We start from the raw sequence: 17500 nt of genomic DNA, 5'->3' as shown, positions 1-17500 counted from the left end.
GCCAAAGACCCCACGTTTCTCAATCGAAAATTTCCTTGGAAAATTCCAAGTACCAAAATGTTATATTCGGTGTAGAGGTAATGATATCTAGTAATGTTGAATATATAGAATTTTTGTGGATTTTCTCTATACAGTCCTGGGATTTTTAGGATTAAGTACAGAGAGCCAAAAGGATTAAAAAGGTGTTCAGCTGTAGACTTTAAAATATATCGAATACTGTATACACAGCTGAACTAGTATTATTTTTGTGCTTTGTTCCTTTCATATATGATCACAAAGGTTTTTACTGCTTAAATAAACTTGTTTATGTAGCATTGGACATTTAACCTCTTTTTTGTAATTGAATCCTCTTCAGTTAACAGCTCCTGTCATGGAGTCCTCCATTTTGAAATACAACCCTAGTATAAAAATGAATAGGATGCTCAGGGTCAATTTGGCAGCCCTGCTTATGAAGAGTTAAAACGTGCCTTTTTCTGCATTCTTGTTTCTGAGGGAAAATCAACTGAATTGAGAATATCAGCTGAGCTGTGTAGGTGGGCTTTTTAAGAAATCATTAATTTTGTTTAGAACTTTGGAAAGTGTTCATTTCAATTATATACTTACTATAATACAACAGTTTTGGATGTAGATTTAAGTGTAAAATGAAAAATAATTAAAAATAATAGTAAAATCAAATTGAATATGCAGCCTTATCATAAATCATGTGAATGATAAAGGAGTGGTAAGACATTTACAGGTAAGTGAGCAGGGTGGGGGGGCAGTGAAAAAGTGAAAATATTTTTGGGTATTTGATATATGATATAGCTAAATTAAACTTTGTACAGTGCACACTGTTATCTTGTTATAAAAGCTTGTGATAAAGTCTTCTGATAAACTGCTTACATTTCACAGGCTTTCTTATATTCCTAAGGAGTAGTAGTATCATGCAGCACTGACTAATTAGCCATGCTGACTAACAAAACCTCAGAGTACATATGTCAGTCAAAGAGTCTAATCAGTCCTAATAAAGTCTGTGACATTGTTTTTTTCCTCGAAGTTGCCATAAGGGTTCCAAGAACTACAGGATCAGACTTCCTTAATATTTAATCGCACAGGTATTTAACAGGTGAATAGTGTAATAAGACCCTGTCCCACATCATACAGCAGCACAGGATGTAATGTTTTCGGTTCAAGTCTTATACTGAACAGATAATGGATTTTTAACTTTTGACTTTTAAATTTATGCAATTATTATATTCATTTATGTAATTATTATATAGTATTTTTTTTAGTTTATTGTTTACTGTTTACAGCTAATAAGTTAACTAAAGTTTGAGCCTGGAACTTGTCATGAACTCTGTTCAACTGTTACCAAACCAAGTCAAACGTTTGTGGCAATTAGTTCAAGTTTGGCCTGGCCATAAGTCTCCTCTCAAGCAGGCATGGTATTAACTGCTCCAACCGTCTGTGATTTAAGCCTGGACAAAGCCGAGAGCGGATTTTGCACCCTGACAGTAGTCAAGTGTCCTCAGACCTGCATCATGGCTATGAACAGTCCAGGATCACCAACACAAGGTGGTAAGTATATGTCATTCCTATTAGACAGTAATTGACATATATAGTTTAGATTGATAGTTTTAGATTGAACATATTTAAACTAACATTAATTTAGTAGTTTTTACTTGCATTATGTATTAAAGTAATAGTCTTTAAATGTGTAAATAATGCATAAAAGGGAAGTATAAGTGTTTTGCCAGGTTTGTTGGCTTGTTGCTGCACTTTTCCCTAATTAAACTGCTAGTAGTTAGAATGTAGCACACTTCTGGATAAATACCAAAAGATTAATTTACAGATGATGAACTGCACTAAGAAGACAAATTTATAATATAAAATGCAGCAAGTATAATTATCAGTGTTAATGATAATTAATGTCTCAAGTGTGGAATGATTATCGTTGTTTGATTCATAGCGTCTTCGTTTGAGTTGCTTAATCAAGCCAAAACTTGGCAGTTTCCTTCTTGTTTTACCCAGTTTTTCATATAGATTTCATAATTCATTCTAGCATGATAATCACTAGCAACAGCATTAATAAAGTACAGTGAACCTATTACATAAGCAGTCATGCATGACCAAACTATGACGCTTTGTCCTCCATGCATCACAAATGAGGCTTGGTGTTTTGGATTATTTTGAATTACTCTGTTTAATTTCTTACTCTGTTGCATTTCCTTCAATGTAATAATAGTTTATCTTCACTTCATGTGTCCCTAAACTGATTGGTATTTTAAATTTCTGTTTGTGGTGCTGATGAGAGCTCTAGCCTCTGTGTTTCTCCCCTTGATGTTTTCTTTTGATGAGTAGTGAATCATCAGATCTTTGTATCTTATTTTTTCATGATATACCTAATTATTTTGTGTTTGTTTATTTATTTATTTTGTATTTCTCTACAGTTTTAATGGTGTTTATGTAATTAGTGGATGACTCCGCTATATCAAGCTGCTTACACAGTGGAGTAGGTTTTGTCGCATATTTTGATTTTGTAATGGCCAGTTGCTTTGTTCTAACAGAATTTGACCAGGTATTTAAAATTGGCTGTTTCCCACTGTAATCTGGCCTATAACAACAATAGAAACCCTGACTACAAACCATCTTCTGTTTTAACTCTTAAACTAGAGGTTGCAATTTAGTTCTCCAGCATGGAACAGAAAAATATTATACAGAAATGTAAAAGTTTATCCACATACCTTTCTTATTAAGCAATATGAATAACAAATGTACTAACATAAGTTGCTTCTTACAAATATTGTTCATTTTGTTATATTTATTCAGTGACAAAAAGTTCTCACTTTATGTACGTTGGAGAAACGTTTTTCAGCATCTATCCATGGTGCTGAAACCAAAGCACAATTACTAAACATAGAATCTAAAGCAAAAGCAGCTTTTATAAAAATTTCAACGCTTAAACAACTGATAAAAGCGTTTTTCTGATGCACAGAAACACTGAAGATTACAGCGAATCAGTTGGAGAGCAATGTGGCTATGAGTGAATCCAGCTCCATCCACAGCGATAGACTGTACAGCATAGCCAGAGAACTTTCTGGAATGGGGCTTGATGCGTTTGACTACATGGACAAGAGTTCACACTCGGTGAGCTACATCCACTTGCTTCTTACTGAAATCATTTTTGACACCTGTTGTTAAAAACAGTCATTATATAATAAATAAAACTTTACTGCCTTTAAAATAAACCTTTTCTTCTTTTTAGTTATGGGTTTTAAATGATGCACAACCAATTCAAGTCATATCGTTAATAAGCACAGCTAATAGTGTAATTTTGATTATGATTAAGTTTTGATGCATTTCTACTCAACCTACGCTGAAAAGCTGCCAGATTTATTCGACCCTTTTTAGGCAAATGTGGGTTTATAAACCTGTTATACTCCCTTTAAACCAGCTCAAACTAATTTTGCCCAAATATATTTCTCATCCCAATGCGATATTCCAGACTTATGTGATTTAAACAAATCAGTACTTTTAGAAACATCCCAATCTGGAAGCTTCACTCTTCTGGTTTTCGAAGCTGCACAGGTGTCTCTGGAATTAAGAGAGCGAGGAATCACAAGTTTCTATGGAGATGCTGTAGTTGCGCGAGAACCGTTGTGCCTTGCGCTTCCTCAACCTCGTCAGTGGCGAGCAATGCCAAGACTGTACAGGCGGGAGTGTATCTCCTGTGTAGAATAAATGGTTTAATTTGACGACAGACTAGGATGGCAAGTGGCGTGTCACTTCGATACGATTAGGGTGTGTACATGTTCTGAATAAAGTAGGCGTTTGTGCGGCGCGCGCACGTCGCATGGAAGTAGGAGACGCCAAGAGCGATTCGGTTCGTTGTGTATTTCTTTCTCTCTGGTCTCATTAAGAGCACAAACAACATGCTGCACTCTGACAAGCTGCCCGTAAGTACTGTTTCCTCAGTATAACTCAACACGTTTGATTAGTTTGACTGTATTAAAGATGATATTGAAATGTCTGTGATAACGCTGGTGACTTTTAACGCATACAACCTTGAATGAAAGGTGTTCCCAGGAAACGATGCTCTCCGCGTATATCAGGCTATATTTGAGTCTATTGAGAGCAGCTAAATTAGAAATAGCAATAGACTGACCTACATCTATGCCTATCATCACTGCATCCCCCCACCCCACCCTTCTGGCTTACCTCTGATGTGAATTTGATTTGCACTCATAAGCACTGAAGACCAGCACAAGCATCTCTGAGCTGAATATCTCTTGCACATTTGTCACCCGCTTTAGGTGGTAAACAACTTCTTGAATGGCATGGGGCACGAGCCGGGCAAAGGGCTATACTTTGCTGATGGGAAGAGGAAGGTGGACTATGTGCTGGCATACCGGGTAACATCAGTGGTCCAGGACTCTCCAGGACAGCATCGGCTCTCGGTCATCTCCAACGGCAGCTTTCCCCGTGCAGGCAGCAAAGAGGTTGAAGCAGTGAAGGATGATAATGCTGAGGTCATAGTGGACATGGGTCATGTTGATCCGGCTGAGTGTGATAAGCTCAGGATCCGAGATGAGTTTGAGACCCACCTGAGGGAAGCAGGACTGCACATCGAACGTGACAACGAGGTGGGTGAAGGTTAATTCGCTGCATCATACCTGAACTCTCCGAAGTTATAGGATGGTTTCTGTTGATTCTTTCTGTTATGGTGACAAACTGATTTTGGTCAAATGTTACTTTACTGTAGCTTATTTCACAACCTGAACATTCAGGTTTTAAGCAAAGAGTTGCAGTTGATGGTTTAATGGTTTTATGCAGCATGAGTAGCTTTGAATTCTTGGAAAATGGAATGGTTGTCATGCCGTAGGGCATTTTTTTCTGTCTCTGGGTTCCATTCTAAGAATTTCAATAGAGAAGCATGTTCCTACTTTAACATGAATATACTGCAGATTTGTCAAGGCTGTTTTATTCATCAGCATGATTTGGTCTGTACTATTGAGAGATTTCATTTCATGTTGCCTCTTCTAGCTGCTTCACAAAACACACAAGAGTGGAATTTCTGTGTGTATGTGGGTGTTTGGTTTGGGCTACTCCTTTTGGCTGTCTCTTCTGATTGCACTGGGACTTATTCCAGGTTTTCCAAAGAAACGGTTTATTTGGCAGTGTAACAGTTTCACAGGCCAAAAGAGCAGCTTTGTTTCACAGTGCAAACCCCATTTTTTAAAGATAATATATTTGTAATGATCCTTGTTGCATTATTATTCAGTCATTAGATTGCATATTCTGGGCAAATTACTCAATACAGCATAGCTTGAATAGATTACAAATTTTAAAACTCGTCCTATAATAATTACATACAACCTACTCACATTCACTCCCTTACTTTATATTGTAATGGATAACTGGATAAATAATGGTTGTTGAAATAAGCCAAAATGATGGTGGAGTACGCTAGAAGAAATCTGAAAAAGAGAAAGCCATTATCCATTCTATAATTCTGAAATAGAAGACATTGCAAACAAAAGCATTATTGTTAATATGATGATGCTTAACAGTTATTTACAGTTATGACACTTATTTCATTCATGCTTAATCCTTTATAACACTTTTTTGGATTTAGTTTACCTTTCCAACACCCTTTATAAAAAAAAGATTTTAAAACCATACAATGTCAATAAATGGAGCCCTGTACATCTCTCACTTCTAACTGATAATTAAAGTCTCATCAGAGTCTTTTTAATATGTCACTTTACTTCACTTTACTCTACACGGTAAATGATAAGCAATGATAATTATCAAATACAGAAATGCATGTTAAAATGAGAATAAGCTGCATAATCCTATAAGGGAACATAAAACTGTTACATTAGTATAGAAGACATCTCATATGGTGTGTAGCGCCTTAATGAAATTTTAGGCTGGGACAGTATACTTTGCATCAATTCCAACCTCGTACCCATGCCGACATTTCTAATGAGTTTACCACCACCGTGTTAAAAATCATTAGAATTACCGACAGATTGTAAAATTAAAGGCAGTTTTAGTAACATAGTTGATGAGGTGTAGCTACTGCAAACACATAAAATTACAGTTATACTCAGTCCCTATAAAGACTAGGCACTGGTTTGAGGGGTAACCAGGGAGTACAGGCATTTCCCTTAACTGTTTTCTCAAGCTATATACTGTTTTTATTGGTGTTGGTTGATTTTGGTGAAATGGCATTTTTAAAAATAAATATAATTTTTTTATACTACATATAATTTCAGAGGCAATTATTTTGATCATTTTTGAATGGAAGACTCTTTGTCACCTCTTTTACTGTAGCAGAATGTGCAGCCTTCTTTTTCTAGTGGCTGTTCATGTCTAACAAGACTAAATATGCATGGTATACTGAGTACATGTAAAAATGTAAAATGCTGTCAGGTGGGAACTACTACAAACTGTAGGTTAAATCTGGATTACAAAAGGAAGTACTAATGCTGTGTCTATTTTTTGTTATATCTAGCTTATATGAAGCTCCATGCTTGATATATATATATATATATATATATATATATATATATATATATATATATGTATATATATATACACTTATATGTATGTATATATGTATGTATGTATATATATTTACTTATAAAACCGTTGCAATATTAATGGAACTGTGCACTGTACCGATCCACATTTTTTTATTCATGCACCCTGACAGACCTTCAAAAGAAGTATTTTTATTTTACCTAAAGTGCAGACTTGTAGGAGGACTGCATGGTTTAGGGCACCATTTGGGAGATGGTCAGATTCAGCACTCGTTTTGAGCTAGCCTATAACGCCCGTAACCATAGTGACAACCACAGAGAAATACTAAAATAGAATAGGATAATGAAAGCAGAATAAATTCTTGCTATCTGATATCTATATGGACCGGTGATTCTGTTTATTCTGATACCTGGATTTCTCACTCATTCACAAAAGGGAACAGCTTCTTGTGTAAGTATCAGTGTGTCAGTGCATATCAGTGTGTTGGCTAATAAGTAACAGTGATTTGGGTACAGCTCCGTGGACATTTTCTCTGCAAAGTTTAGTAGCCTTTTAAAAGATAATGCTAATGGATTTGATTCAATACAGCTTTAAATATAACAGTTAACTAGAAGTTATAATTGTGAGCATATTGATTATTAAGAGTAATATAAAATTAAAAATAATTTCTTTAGGCCTATGGCTTAGCTGATTCTAAACAAGGGCGATGCATTTTAAATATTATTTCCCTACTAGTAAATACCTGTGGCTGCAGCCTGTAAATTATTCACCTCATTTAATGATTGCAATCTGAAGAGCGAACTTGTCAAAGACTGGATCTCATCAATTCAATTGTTATTTTTTTAACAGATCTGTTTTTATGACCATCATCATCATCATCATCATTAGAATAAAATTTTATCATCAGTCAGAGACACATGTTGGTTTTGTCATGTTCATATTCTTTCACTGACTGCTCTTTATTTCTGTTTAATTATTCCAAATGTCAAAGACAGGATTCACCTGATCATGTGGAGACACTTCCACTTTTGAGTCTTTGGAAGCCCCTTAAATGTCAGCCACAGCCGGTTTCTGTAACGAAGGCTCCCCCTCAGCCCAGGCTAAAATCGACCTAATTGTCTTACCCTGCTGAGATGAAGTACTAATTGGAATATCTTATCCTAATTAACCTTCTCAGATCCACATGTTATTTTTATCTCACTTTTGTGTGGTGGTGTGTGTGTGCTGAGGGGCAGGGAAAAAATGGGAGTGCTAGGGTCACCTGTTCTTCTTCCTCTTTGAATAACCATTTATTCGTTGCTCATGATGCCATAGCTGAGTCTGACCAGACCGATAAAGTTACCATCATCTATGTTTGGGGTACTGTTACACCCCCCACCCCCACTAAACCAACACGCACTGTTTTACTGAACACTATGTGAACCATGGTGAAGTTGCATGAAGTGACCTGTTACCTTTATTCGTAACTGTGATCTACATGCAAAATATTTTTTAACACATAATTAATCCCTCAGAGAAAACTGAGAGTGCACCCAACCAAAGCACTGCCCAGTATTGCAGAGACGAACGCAACAGCTGGGACCCAAGTTGTGCCAGCTAGAATAAGGTTTATCAGCAGACACAGTTAGTCAAGATCTCAAAGATAGAAAGGTGTTTGACAATGGTGCATAACCAGTGGTATAAAAGGATGCATTAACAGAGTTGCTGAAGAGAATAGGTTGTGTTTGTCCTGTGTCTCGTCTATGTAAAGAAAGAGATAGGGTTACGAAATTAAATGGAATATACTGATCGATTAAAACCCATTTCAGTTATTATTCTCAAACCAATTCTCAACAAAGTCTTATTTTTTTATCATAGTAGTATCTAGTATATGTGAGTTTGCAAACTACAACTTCCCTAAAGTCATTTTTCTTGACTGAAACTCTCCCTGTACGTTTCTTCCTCAGCACAAGGTTTATGGAGAGGGCTTTATCAGGCTACATGCCCCTTGGCAGGTGCTAAGCAGAGAGGCAGAGTTTCTAAAGATCAAGGTGCCCACCAAAAAGGTGTGTTATTTCTATTAATTTTGTTATAGAGCTACCTACCAATGTCTACCTACACAGCTTTCTTTTGTATTGTTCTAGAATGTATATTTTCAGATCCCACAAGAGTTTGAACTAGAATCTTGTACAATACTAGGAAACTTTGGATATGTACCGTTGTGAGAATATAGTTTTGAGTAGAGGACAAGTTTGACAAGTCTCTGTTTCAGTAGATAAAATACACTATGTGTTAGGTTTATGACTGTAGCTTACTTTTTCCTTATACCATGATGTTTTATTGCACTTCCCTCCCAGAGCTATGATCTGAAAGAAGAGAAGGGTATATCAGCAACTATGAGCACAGTGTGGAGGAAGTTGAACCAGCCATTTCAACCCAATATCCCTCACTTGCAGCAGCAGAGCCGCACAAAGTTCCTCTCTCACAGCTTCTCCCGGGACAAACTCCATCTGTGAGAAACCTCTGGGGAAAATTGAGGGCTGGGAGGGTGGTTGGGTTGGTGGTAGAGCATATTTACTAGATTCCACGGTGTGCCAAAGGCACCTGAGCAACTCAAAAACATAAACCCTGACTCATGCCTTTGGCTACACATGTCCTACTTAGCATTATAATACTTGTCTTGTTTCAGGTACAACATTGAATGCAAAGACACCTTCTTCGACAATGCCACAAGGAGTCGAATTGTGAGTTCTTTTTCACTATAGTTGGAAAAGATGTCTTGTTTTATTTTAATGGCATGGCTGTAGTTTGCTGACCTGATTGTTATGTGGAGGTGTTGGAATAATGTGGTTATTTACCAGAAGTCTGAGGTGACTGTGTTCCCTGTGGACATATTACTAGGAGACAATTCCCCTGTGGCCTTTTCAGGAACACTTTGGCTTGTTTGTCTCTCCCTTTCTCTTTTTTGCTCTCTCACCCTTACTCTCTCCCTTCCTCCCAGGTGTATGAAATCCTTAGACGCACTACCTGCACACGGACCTGCCAAACCATGGGTTAGTAATACAGTAAGCTTGAACCAATCATGGTGCAGTGTTGGAGGAATCCTGAGAAAATACAGGCCTGACATAAGAGTTTCGCTGTGCTCAGTGCTGGTGGAGCAGGTGCTGGAGAGGAATCCATATGCTCTCCTGGATCGCTTTGCTCAGCAGACGGACATTGCCACCAGCTACAGGGGAATTGAGGCTAGCTAACAGAAGGGATTGGGTTTAGGGTCTCATACAGTATCTAGCCTACTCTCTTACTTGCTTTCTCCTCTATCTCATCTACTGTTTAAACTAGGACATGCAATCTTAGGATTGGGTTCAGAAGTGAAGCAGGGTCCATGGGGGGGAGTGGTGGGCCCTCTAGCTTGTTGCTAGGGAGCCATCGCCTTAATTGAGGGCTAATAGCATGAGTGTACATGTTGTTCCTTTGAGGACTGATTAATTACTTTGATTGAAGCTTGTGTTCTATATATGCGCCTCCTTCTATTTTACTAGTTTGCTGCATTCATATAAAGCAGGCCAGGCAGTTCTGTCAGTCAGATGGTTATCCCTGAACTAGTGTGTGGTACTATATGATTTTTCTCCCTGCCTACAGGCATCACCACATTAATAGCTAAAGGGGTGTATGACTCTGCCTTCCCTCTGCATGATGTAAGTTGATTGTATGCATTTTTGGATCTATTCATGCTTATCTGAACCATTTTCTGATCATTAAATAAAGTGTCATGGTATTCTGCCTTTACTAAAGTGTTGTTAATGAAATGCTTTTATAATTGTATGCCTGCAGGGAGACTTCAATGACTCTAAAGAAGAAGAAAAGAATGAGAGACAAGTGAGTACTGTACAATTTTACTGTAGAAACTAATCAATCACAATGTCATTTGTAATCATGAATCCTGAACACTTCTATACATTTCAGCTGTTACATAATGAATGGGCAAGATATGGAGCATTTTACAAATATCAGCCTATTGATCTTATCAGGTACATATATTTTTTTATCACCAGATATTGTGCCTGCTTTTTGGTGCTTATTTACATGATCTTGGTCTCTGGAGGCTTTTTCATTTTTACTTTAACTTTTGTCCTCAGAAAATACTATGGGGAGAAGATAGGACTCTACTTTGCCTGGCTGGGTGTTTACACTCAGCTGTTAGCCTTGGCGTCTCTGGTGGGCATCATCGTGTTCTTGTACGGCTGTTTCACTATCGACTACAACATTCCTAGGTATGAAACAGTGTGTGGCCTCTAGGCATAAGGCTGGAAGTGTGTGGGTGTAAGGATGAAAGGGCTTGGCAGGCCAACATGATGAGTGCAGGAGTGCATTAGAGACATGGTCTGTTAATGTCAACTGCAGATTAAAATTGTAGAACAATTATGTATAATAAAAATATTGCCTGGGTCAATTGTACTGTACCAGGCAGGTTTAAGTACACATACAAGGGGAATAAAGCAAATCTAATTACATCATTGGTATTCTGATGAAATATAAATAAAAGAACTTTAGTATATCAAATATGATTTTTAGAGATATTTTAGAGATATTTCTGAGGAATATTGTTAACAGAAAATGTCAACGTAGTTCTGAACACAATGTGAATCTACTAAACAGTTTTATTCAGTATGAAGATGATAATCTGTTGATACATTGATATTAATGTGACATCTGACAAGTTGCAATTAGTTGTTTTGATTTAATTGCATATGACTCAAACAATAATGTCATGCTAGAGAATGACTCAATGCAGAACTTCACTATCTGCTGTTCCAATATGTCCTTTGTCTGATTTTTGGTTCAGTCAGGAGATGTGTGATGAGAAACAGAACTTCACTATGTGCCCTCTTTGTGATAATGCCTGCGATTACTGGCACCTGAGTACAGCCTGTGGCACTGCCCGTGCCAGCCACCTCTTTGACAACCCAGCCACTGTCTTCTTTGCCATTTTCATGTCTCTCTGGGGTAAGCATCATCCTCTTCTCCCTCACATTAGCTGTATTTACTTCTTCCATCCTTCCTTCTAAAAACAGGGCAAATATAATATTGGTCCATTTTTGTGCACTGCCCCAGCATTCCCTTGCTCTAATGAATATAAGACTCAGGTGACAAGCTGTGGTAGTAAGCAGATCTGTTGGTGTGTCTCTATGGAGATGGAGATAAAAAAACTTGCATGTACAGTATGTGTGGGAGATTAACAGTCTGGGTATAGTGTTACCTGTGTCTATCAGAGGCTGCGTGGGCTCAAGGCTCCATCATCGGCCTTTCTCATGCAGCTTTTTTAAAAGCCCTTTGTCTTTCTTCACTGCTGCATGTGGCAACAGGGCATACGCATTATTTCTTATATGCATACGCTTACTCTAGGGTTGGGTTGCGGAAATGGTCAGATGGAGTATATGTGTGCGTGTGTCTGTGTATACAATCATGCACCTGTATCTTTGTGTACAACCTTGCACCAATGAATATCAGCAGCTGAGATCATTGACATTCACTCTGGCTTTTCAGACTGATGGTAAACATGTCTGTAGTTTTGAACCAAGGTGAATGGGATGATACCTCATCCCAGATATTATTACAGATTATAGTTAGTAAAAGTGTGCTCAAGCTAAGACTGAGATAACAATTATAATAGAATGTGTAAATGAGTGACGTTATTAACATGTGATCTTTTCCTTTTTTCAGTTACGTAATATGTTTGATTAGTCATCTCATCTCATCTTTCCTTTTTTCCTCCCTTCTCATATCTCTTTCTCTTCCCTCATAAAGCGGTTATGTTTCTGGAGCATTGGAAACGCAGGCAAAACAGTTTAAACTACAGCTGGAATATGACGGGAATGGAGGAAGAAGAGGTGTGTCTCACCCTCACAGTAAAGATCTGTTTAGAAGAAAAAAAATGACTAGAGTGCTAATTTTTTAATACTAGTTTTAAATTGGATTTGAGTTTGTGTAAAAGTAAATTTTATTTTGATCATTTTAATTTGTATACTCCCTTTCCACCAATCTTCTCTATATCAGGAACGAGCAAAGGTTTGACATTTTTTTAATAAATCCTCCTGCCCCAATTTCTAACGGTTTGGTGTGTGTCCTTGGTTTGCTGTGGATTTTGAACTATTGGAATAGTTTAAAAGTCTACCAAATGAATTACATACAAAATGTAAGTTATTTCTGTTTGATTTCTCATCTGCAGGAGCATCCCAGGCCTAAATATGAGACAATACTCCTTCAGAAGAGACAGAGGAAGAGCAAAAACAAAAAGAAGAACAAAAGCGAGGTGGGTAGTTTTACTACTGAAAGCGTTTTGGTTGCGCTTTTTTCTGCTTTTCTCTACAAACTGTACACTTTCCCTTATTTTTTTTTCTTCAGAACCTAAAACCATAAAAACACCTAAACACACCTGAAGAGTGGTGCCAAATACTTTTAGCTTTTGTTTTAAATGATAAGTGACCTTTAACAGATGTCTTGCTTTTGTTTGTGCAGACCTGTCACCGGCGTATATGTTTTCTCTGAAGCAATAAGAATGAGGAGCTAGGGGTAGAGTGCTGGTGCCAAACACTGATACCAAAACCCCCATAATGCACTGCTATGGCTGCAGACATTTGGCACCAGAGTATGAAAGATTGACATGCTGACCCAGGTTTTGCCATGGCAGAAGGTGTGGGATGGGGACAGAGTCAGGGTGGGACAGAGAAAGTGAGATAGGTTGGTAGGTAGATAGAGAAAGTTGAGCAAACAATGACAAGGAGATGAGACCACAGCTTCTCGATCCATGAGCAGAGCTGGTGTCCAGCTGGAGCCCCTAACCGCTAGTGATTTTATTGTTGTTACCTGTTAGTGTGTGATCCATGGGCTCTGTCTGTTCCAGCCTCAGAAAAGTTTGGAGGAGAGCACCAATTCGGGCAAGGACAAATGGAGACAGTGGTTGCTGTCTGCCATGGCTACAGGGAACCTGGTAAATGCTGACCTTTCTCTCTGTTTCTTGCCCACTGTAGTTTCTCTAGAGCAATGTTCATCATTCCCACACCTGTCCAACAGAATGTAATTTAACCCTAATCCAAAAGATCTGCCCCAGCAAATCAGGTAACGGGGTGATCAGGAACTTGTGTGTTCTGATTAGGGTTGAAACAAAATTCTGTAGGAAGGTCACTACTCTGATCACTGCTCTAGAGCTTCTGCACCTGCTTTCATGCTTTTCTGTCACTTATTCTCTACCTCTTTTCCTCTCTCAATCTCTTTTATTTAATATAGGGCTTTCCCGTCTTCCTTAGTATTCATATGACCTTTGGTCTTTACTTTCTTGGTCAGTGGGCTCTGAATCTACCTTTCTGGTGCTGCTTTGCTGGCAGTAGCTGATATTGACTGGTCCTGGATCTGCCGTTTTTAGAACATATGTTTTGCAGTGGTTGTGTTTTCAGTTCAACTGAAGTGAAAATGGGGCTTGGGAAGCATAGTACTTTTAGTACACACTAGTGGATCAGTGTAGCTTCATTTTTGTTTACTGTTTTTTAAGTATTTTTTAGTACTTTTAGTCCTTAGCTGGTAACAAGTGTTGTTTCTGTGTGATACTTTTATACTCTATTTATGTATATGTAAAAAAATATAGATTTTGACTGAATTGTGGTTAAGGTAGCCAGATCTGGCAATACCACCTCACTGTAGTACATCATACCTAGGTAAGGTAAAACAAATTTAGCTTGATGTACTGATATTCTGTAATTCTTGTACTGTATGATACAATACACATCTAGAATTGATAAGCTCAACTCAACTCTTATTACAGTAACACTTTATAAAGAAGCTCAGACAATGAAAGTTCCACATAAGAAGACATATTCAGTGTGAGAATGTAAAGGATTAGAAAATTGAAACCGTGTCACTTCAGCTGTGCACATATGAATAGCCTAATCATTTTTATGTTCATAATTTCATAACTGAAATTTTCTTTCACAATGCAGTTGTTCCTGCTTGTGTTTTGCACAGAAAATGTCTGGCATGCTGTATCATGGGTTAACAGTTAATCTTGATTATAATCAAGCTATGTCATTTCTTCAGTAAATTAAATATCAGTTGTGATCTTGATAGGTTTTGTTACAGATAGCTGAATGACCTGTAATTGATAACAACGGATGCTATTGACACTGGTACATTTAGAACAGAAGTTCCCCATTAATTGTTTCAACTAAACAATAGTGCTTATTTATTGGAGTAGTGAGTGATAGCTGTTTCATTTGTAATGGCTGAGCAATTGTGATAAATAACTATGGTTTATATATGGTAATATAATTTAAAATCTCTTTTAATACAATATTCTATAGACTGCTATGTGGAAAGAAGCAGTCAGGTACTCTGATGTCTTGAAATACTTGGGTCAGTTCACTTCACTTTAATTGAGCAAAGCTTAAATTCTTCTTTTCATTGTAAAAGAAGAATTTCTATTGGACTTTTTTTGGACATAAAGCTTCTTTAGGAATCAAAAACTCACTTAGTCACTTAGTTTTACATTAAAAATACCTAACTATACAGTGTGCATTTTTAGACCTTCTGTGTCTGTCCTAACTCTTTGTTTGGCTTTTTCACTAGGTTGTATGGTTTCCAAGTGTTTGGCTTGTGTATAACAGGACAACTGGTGTCTGAGGAGTTGTATACTGTATTTGTATAAGTTTTTCACATAAAGCATGCTCATAATGTATTCTTCAATGCCAAAATGACTGTATCTATGGACAGCAAGTTGATTCTAGGTCAGCTCTCATTTTTAAAGAGGTGTTATACCCATGAGGCCTAGTGTGGAAAGTGGGTTTTCTCAATTACCATTGTGGATACAGTGTTTGACCCAACTACAATCAATTTACTCCTGTATGGTATATAGTTTGCTTCAGCTTCCACTAAATACATAGAAGAATATTAGTAGCATATTATGCAACATTGAGAATTATGCAACATTGCTGGCTTGAAGCATTTTTTTTTCACATGTTCACATGCAATTTATTTCTTGATTGTAAGACCTTTGTATAGTGAACAGATGATATGTTGACAGTGAAGATATTGGACTAATAAATTTCCTAATTGGTCTTCACACAAATTTTCCTCTTATGCCCATTGAAATACAACATGAATCATTCGATAGCCTTGTCAATTAAGGGTCAATAGAATCACACACTTGCGACAGAAATACAGGCTTGGAGGTTGTCAATCATGCAGTCATATATGCTGTACAATAACATTTTCAGAAATTTACATTTGCGGCATTTGGCAGATGCCCCTACCCGGAATGACTTAAATTTTAATATCTTTTTATAAAATTGAGCAATTGAGGGTTAAGGGCCTTGACCTGAGATTTGAACTCAGATACCATGACTTCTGCTCAGATCTCAGCATGTCCGGTGGACAAATCATTGTGGATGACAGCTCATCAGTTGAAACTCAATCCCAGCAAAACTGAACTGCTGATCATCCCAGGTGATTCACCCCAGGTCAGGATCTTGCAAAATCCATGCAAAATGATATGACCTCCCCTTCGGTTACAGCTTGCAACCCTGGGGTAACAATGGACAATCAACTGTCCTTTCCCTTGCATGTTGCTAATGCAACATGCTCATGTCGGTTTCTTCTCTACAACATCAGAAGGATTTGACCATTTTTGTCCACACAAGCTGCTTAGGTACTTGTTCAGTCTCTTTTCATCTCAAGACTGGACTACTGCAACTCACTGCTGGCAGGTCTACCTATGAACGCAATTTGTCCTCTGCAAATGATACAAAATGCAGCTGCACGACTTGGTTTCAACCTACCTAAGTTCTCAAACACCACCCCACTGCTGCGGTCCCTCCACTGGCTTCCAGTAGCTGCACGCATCACATATAAAACACTGATGCTTGCCTACAAAGCCAAAAATGGACCAGCTCCCTCTTACCTCAAAGCTCTTGTCACTACTCGCACTGCACAATGATACCTTTCAATAAGATCCAGTACATCAGCTTTCAGATGAAACCAAGATTCCAGGAATATCCTACAAAAACACTTTTTTTTTTATCATAAACATGATTAAAATTGTTTACTTTTTATTTCCACTGTAGTTGTTGAGGAACTTCATTAAAATAAAGTTTGAAATTGATTCTGAAAAATGACTTCTATAACCATCCTATACTGGATGGATACTAATAATTAAAATATTTCCTATGATTTATGACTTCCATAAATAACCAGGCGTTAGCCAGGTGTTCAGACATAGAAAATAGACACATTAGTGACACTACTGAAAAACCAGTGAGCAATAGCATTCGACTGAGAATAAATGTGCTATTTAAATGTAATAAATGTACATAGGGACCACTTGCCGTGTGTGTGGAAATGGTTGAGAAAAATCAGGATGACCAGATAAAAATAATGTGGATTATGTGTTTGGGTCATAAACAGTTCTAATTAAGTATAAAGGAAATATCTTTTCATGGATGTGTTTTTTTCATAATGTATGCTTTTCCAAAAGTCTTCATTTCTGCTAAAAAAAAAAGAAAAGACAAAATTTTACTTGAGCCCTGCAGCTTTCAGGGTTGTTATGCACATACTCTGGCCAGCAGAGAGAGCTACACTTCAGCCTATTGATCATATGGAAGACTGTGTGTATTTGCGTGTCTGTGTGAAAGAAAGTAGGGAGAAAGAGAGAGGGAGTGCCCTCTCAGCGGGAGTGGTCACAGCTGAACACAAGGCATCATGCCAAAAGCTGAGTAAATCACAGTCCCTGCCTCATTGTCATGGCAACCTTGTGACGTTCAAGCACCTATACTTGACTACATATAGGGCTGTTTTAAACTGGTGTTTTTAAAAGCCTTATCACACTGTTTTGCCAATTCAGACATAGCATTAGTGAGACACAACTAGTACTGACGTCTACAGGAGTTTCAGTAAGAGGTGTTATTTGCTTTGTGTTATTCGCTTAATATTTAAGCAAAAGTATGCACAG

At 37.6% G+C, this 17500-nt stretch overlaps 1 protein-coding gene across 2 annotated transcripts in view; it reads left to right on the top strand.

Annotated features, from left to right (window-relative positions):
• Positions 1-1460: 1460 nt before the first annotated feature.
• ano2b (anoctamin 2b) overlaps positions 1461-17500 on the top strand; it is a 34980-nt gene continuing 18940 nt past the window's right edge. The window contains exons 1-14 of one of the 2 annotated variants that reach the window (XM_060889286.1): positions 1461-1557; positions 2975-3126; positions 4293-4622; positions 8475-8573; positions 8865-9019; positions 9197-9251; positions 9509-9560; positions 10147-10202; positions 10339-10383; positions 10471-10535; positions 10644-10778; positions 11351-11511; positions 12313-12395; positions 12734-12817. In XM_060889286.1, coding sequence (XP_060745269.1) covers positions 1521-1557; positions 2975-3126; positions 4293-4622; positions 8475-8573; positions 8865-9019; positions 9197-9251; positions 9509-9560; positions 10147-10202; positions 10339-10383; positions 10471-10535; positions 10644-10778; positions 11351-11511; positions 12313-12395; positions 12734-12817 — 1509 coding nt within the window. In that variant the 5' untranslated portion in view covers positions 1461-1520. Of the gene's footprint in view, positions 1558-2974; positions 3127-3892; positions 3936-4292; positions 4623-8474; positions 8574-8864; positions 9020-9196; positions 9252-9508; positions 9561-10146; positions 10203-10338; positions 10384-10470; positions 10536-10643; positions 10779-11350; positions 11512-12312; positions 12396-12733; positions 12818-17500 lie in introns of those variants that run through there. The other variant, XM_060889287.1, reaches the window with a different exon arrangement.

The sequence above is a fragment of the Tachysurus vachellii genome, chromosome 16, assembly GCF_030014155.1.
Source record: "Tachysurus vachellii isolate PV-2020 chromosome 16, HZAU_Pvac_v1, whole genome shotgun sequence".
NCBI classification, from domain to species: domain Eukaryota; kingdom Metazoa; phylum Chordata; class Actinopteri; order Siluriformes; family Bagridae; genus Tachysurus; species Tachysurus vachellii.
This window is presented reverse-complemented; position numbering and strand designations above follow the sequence as displayed.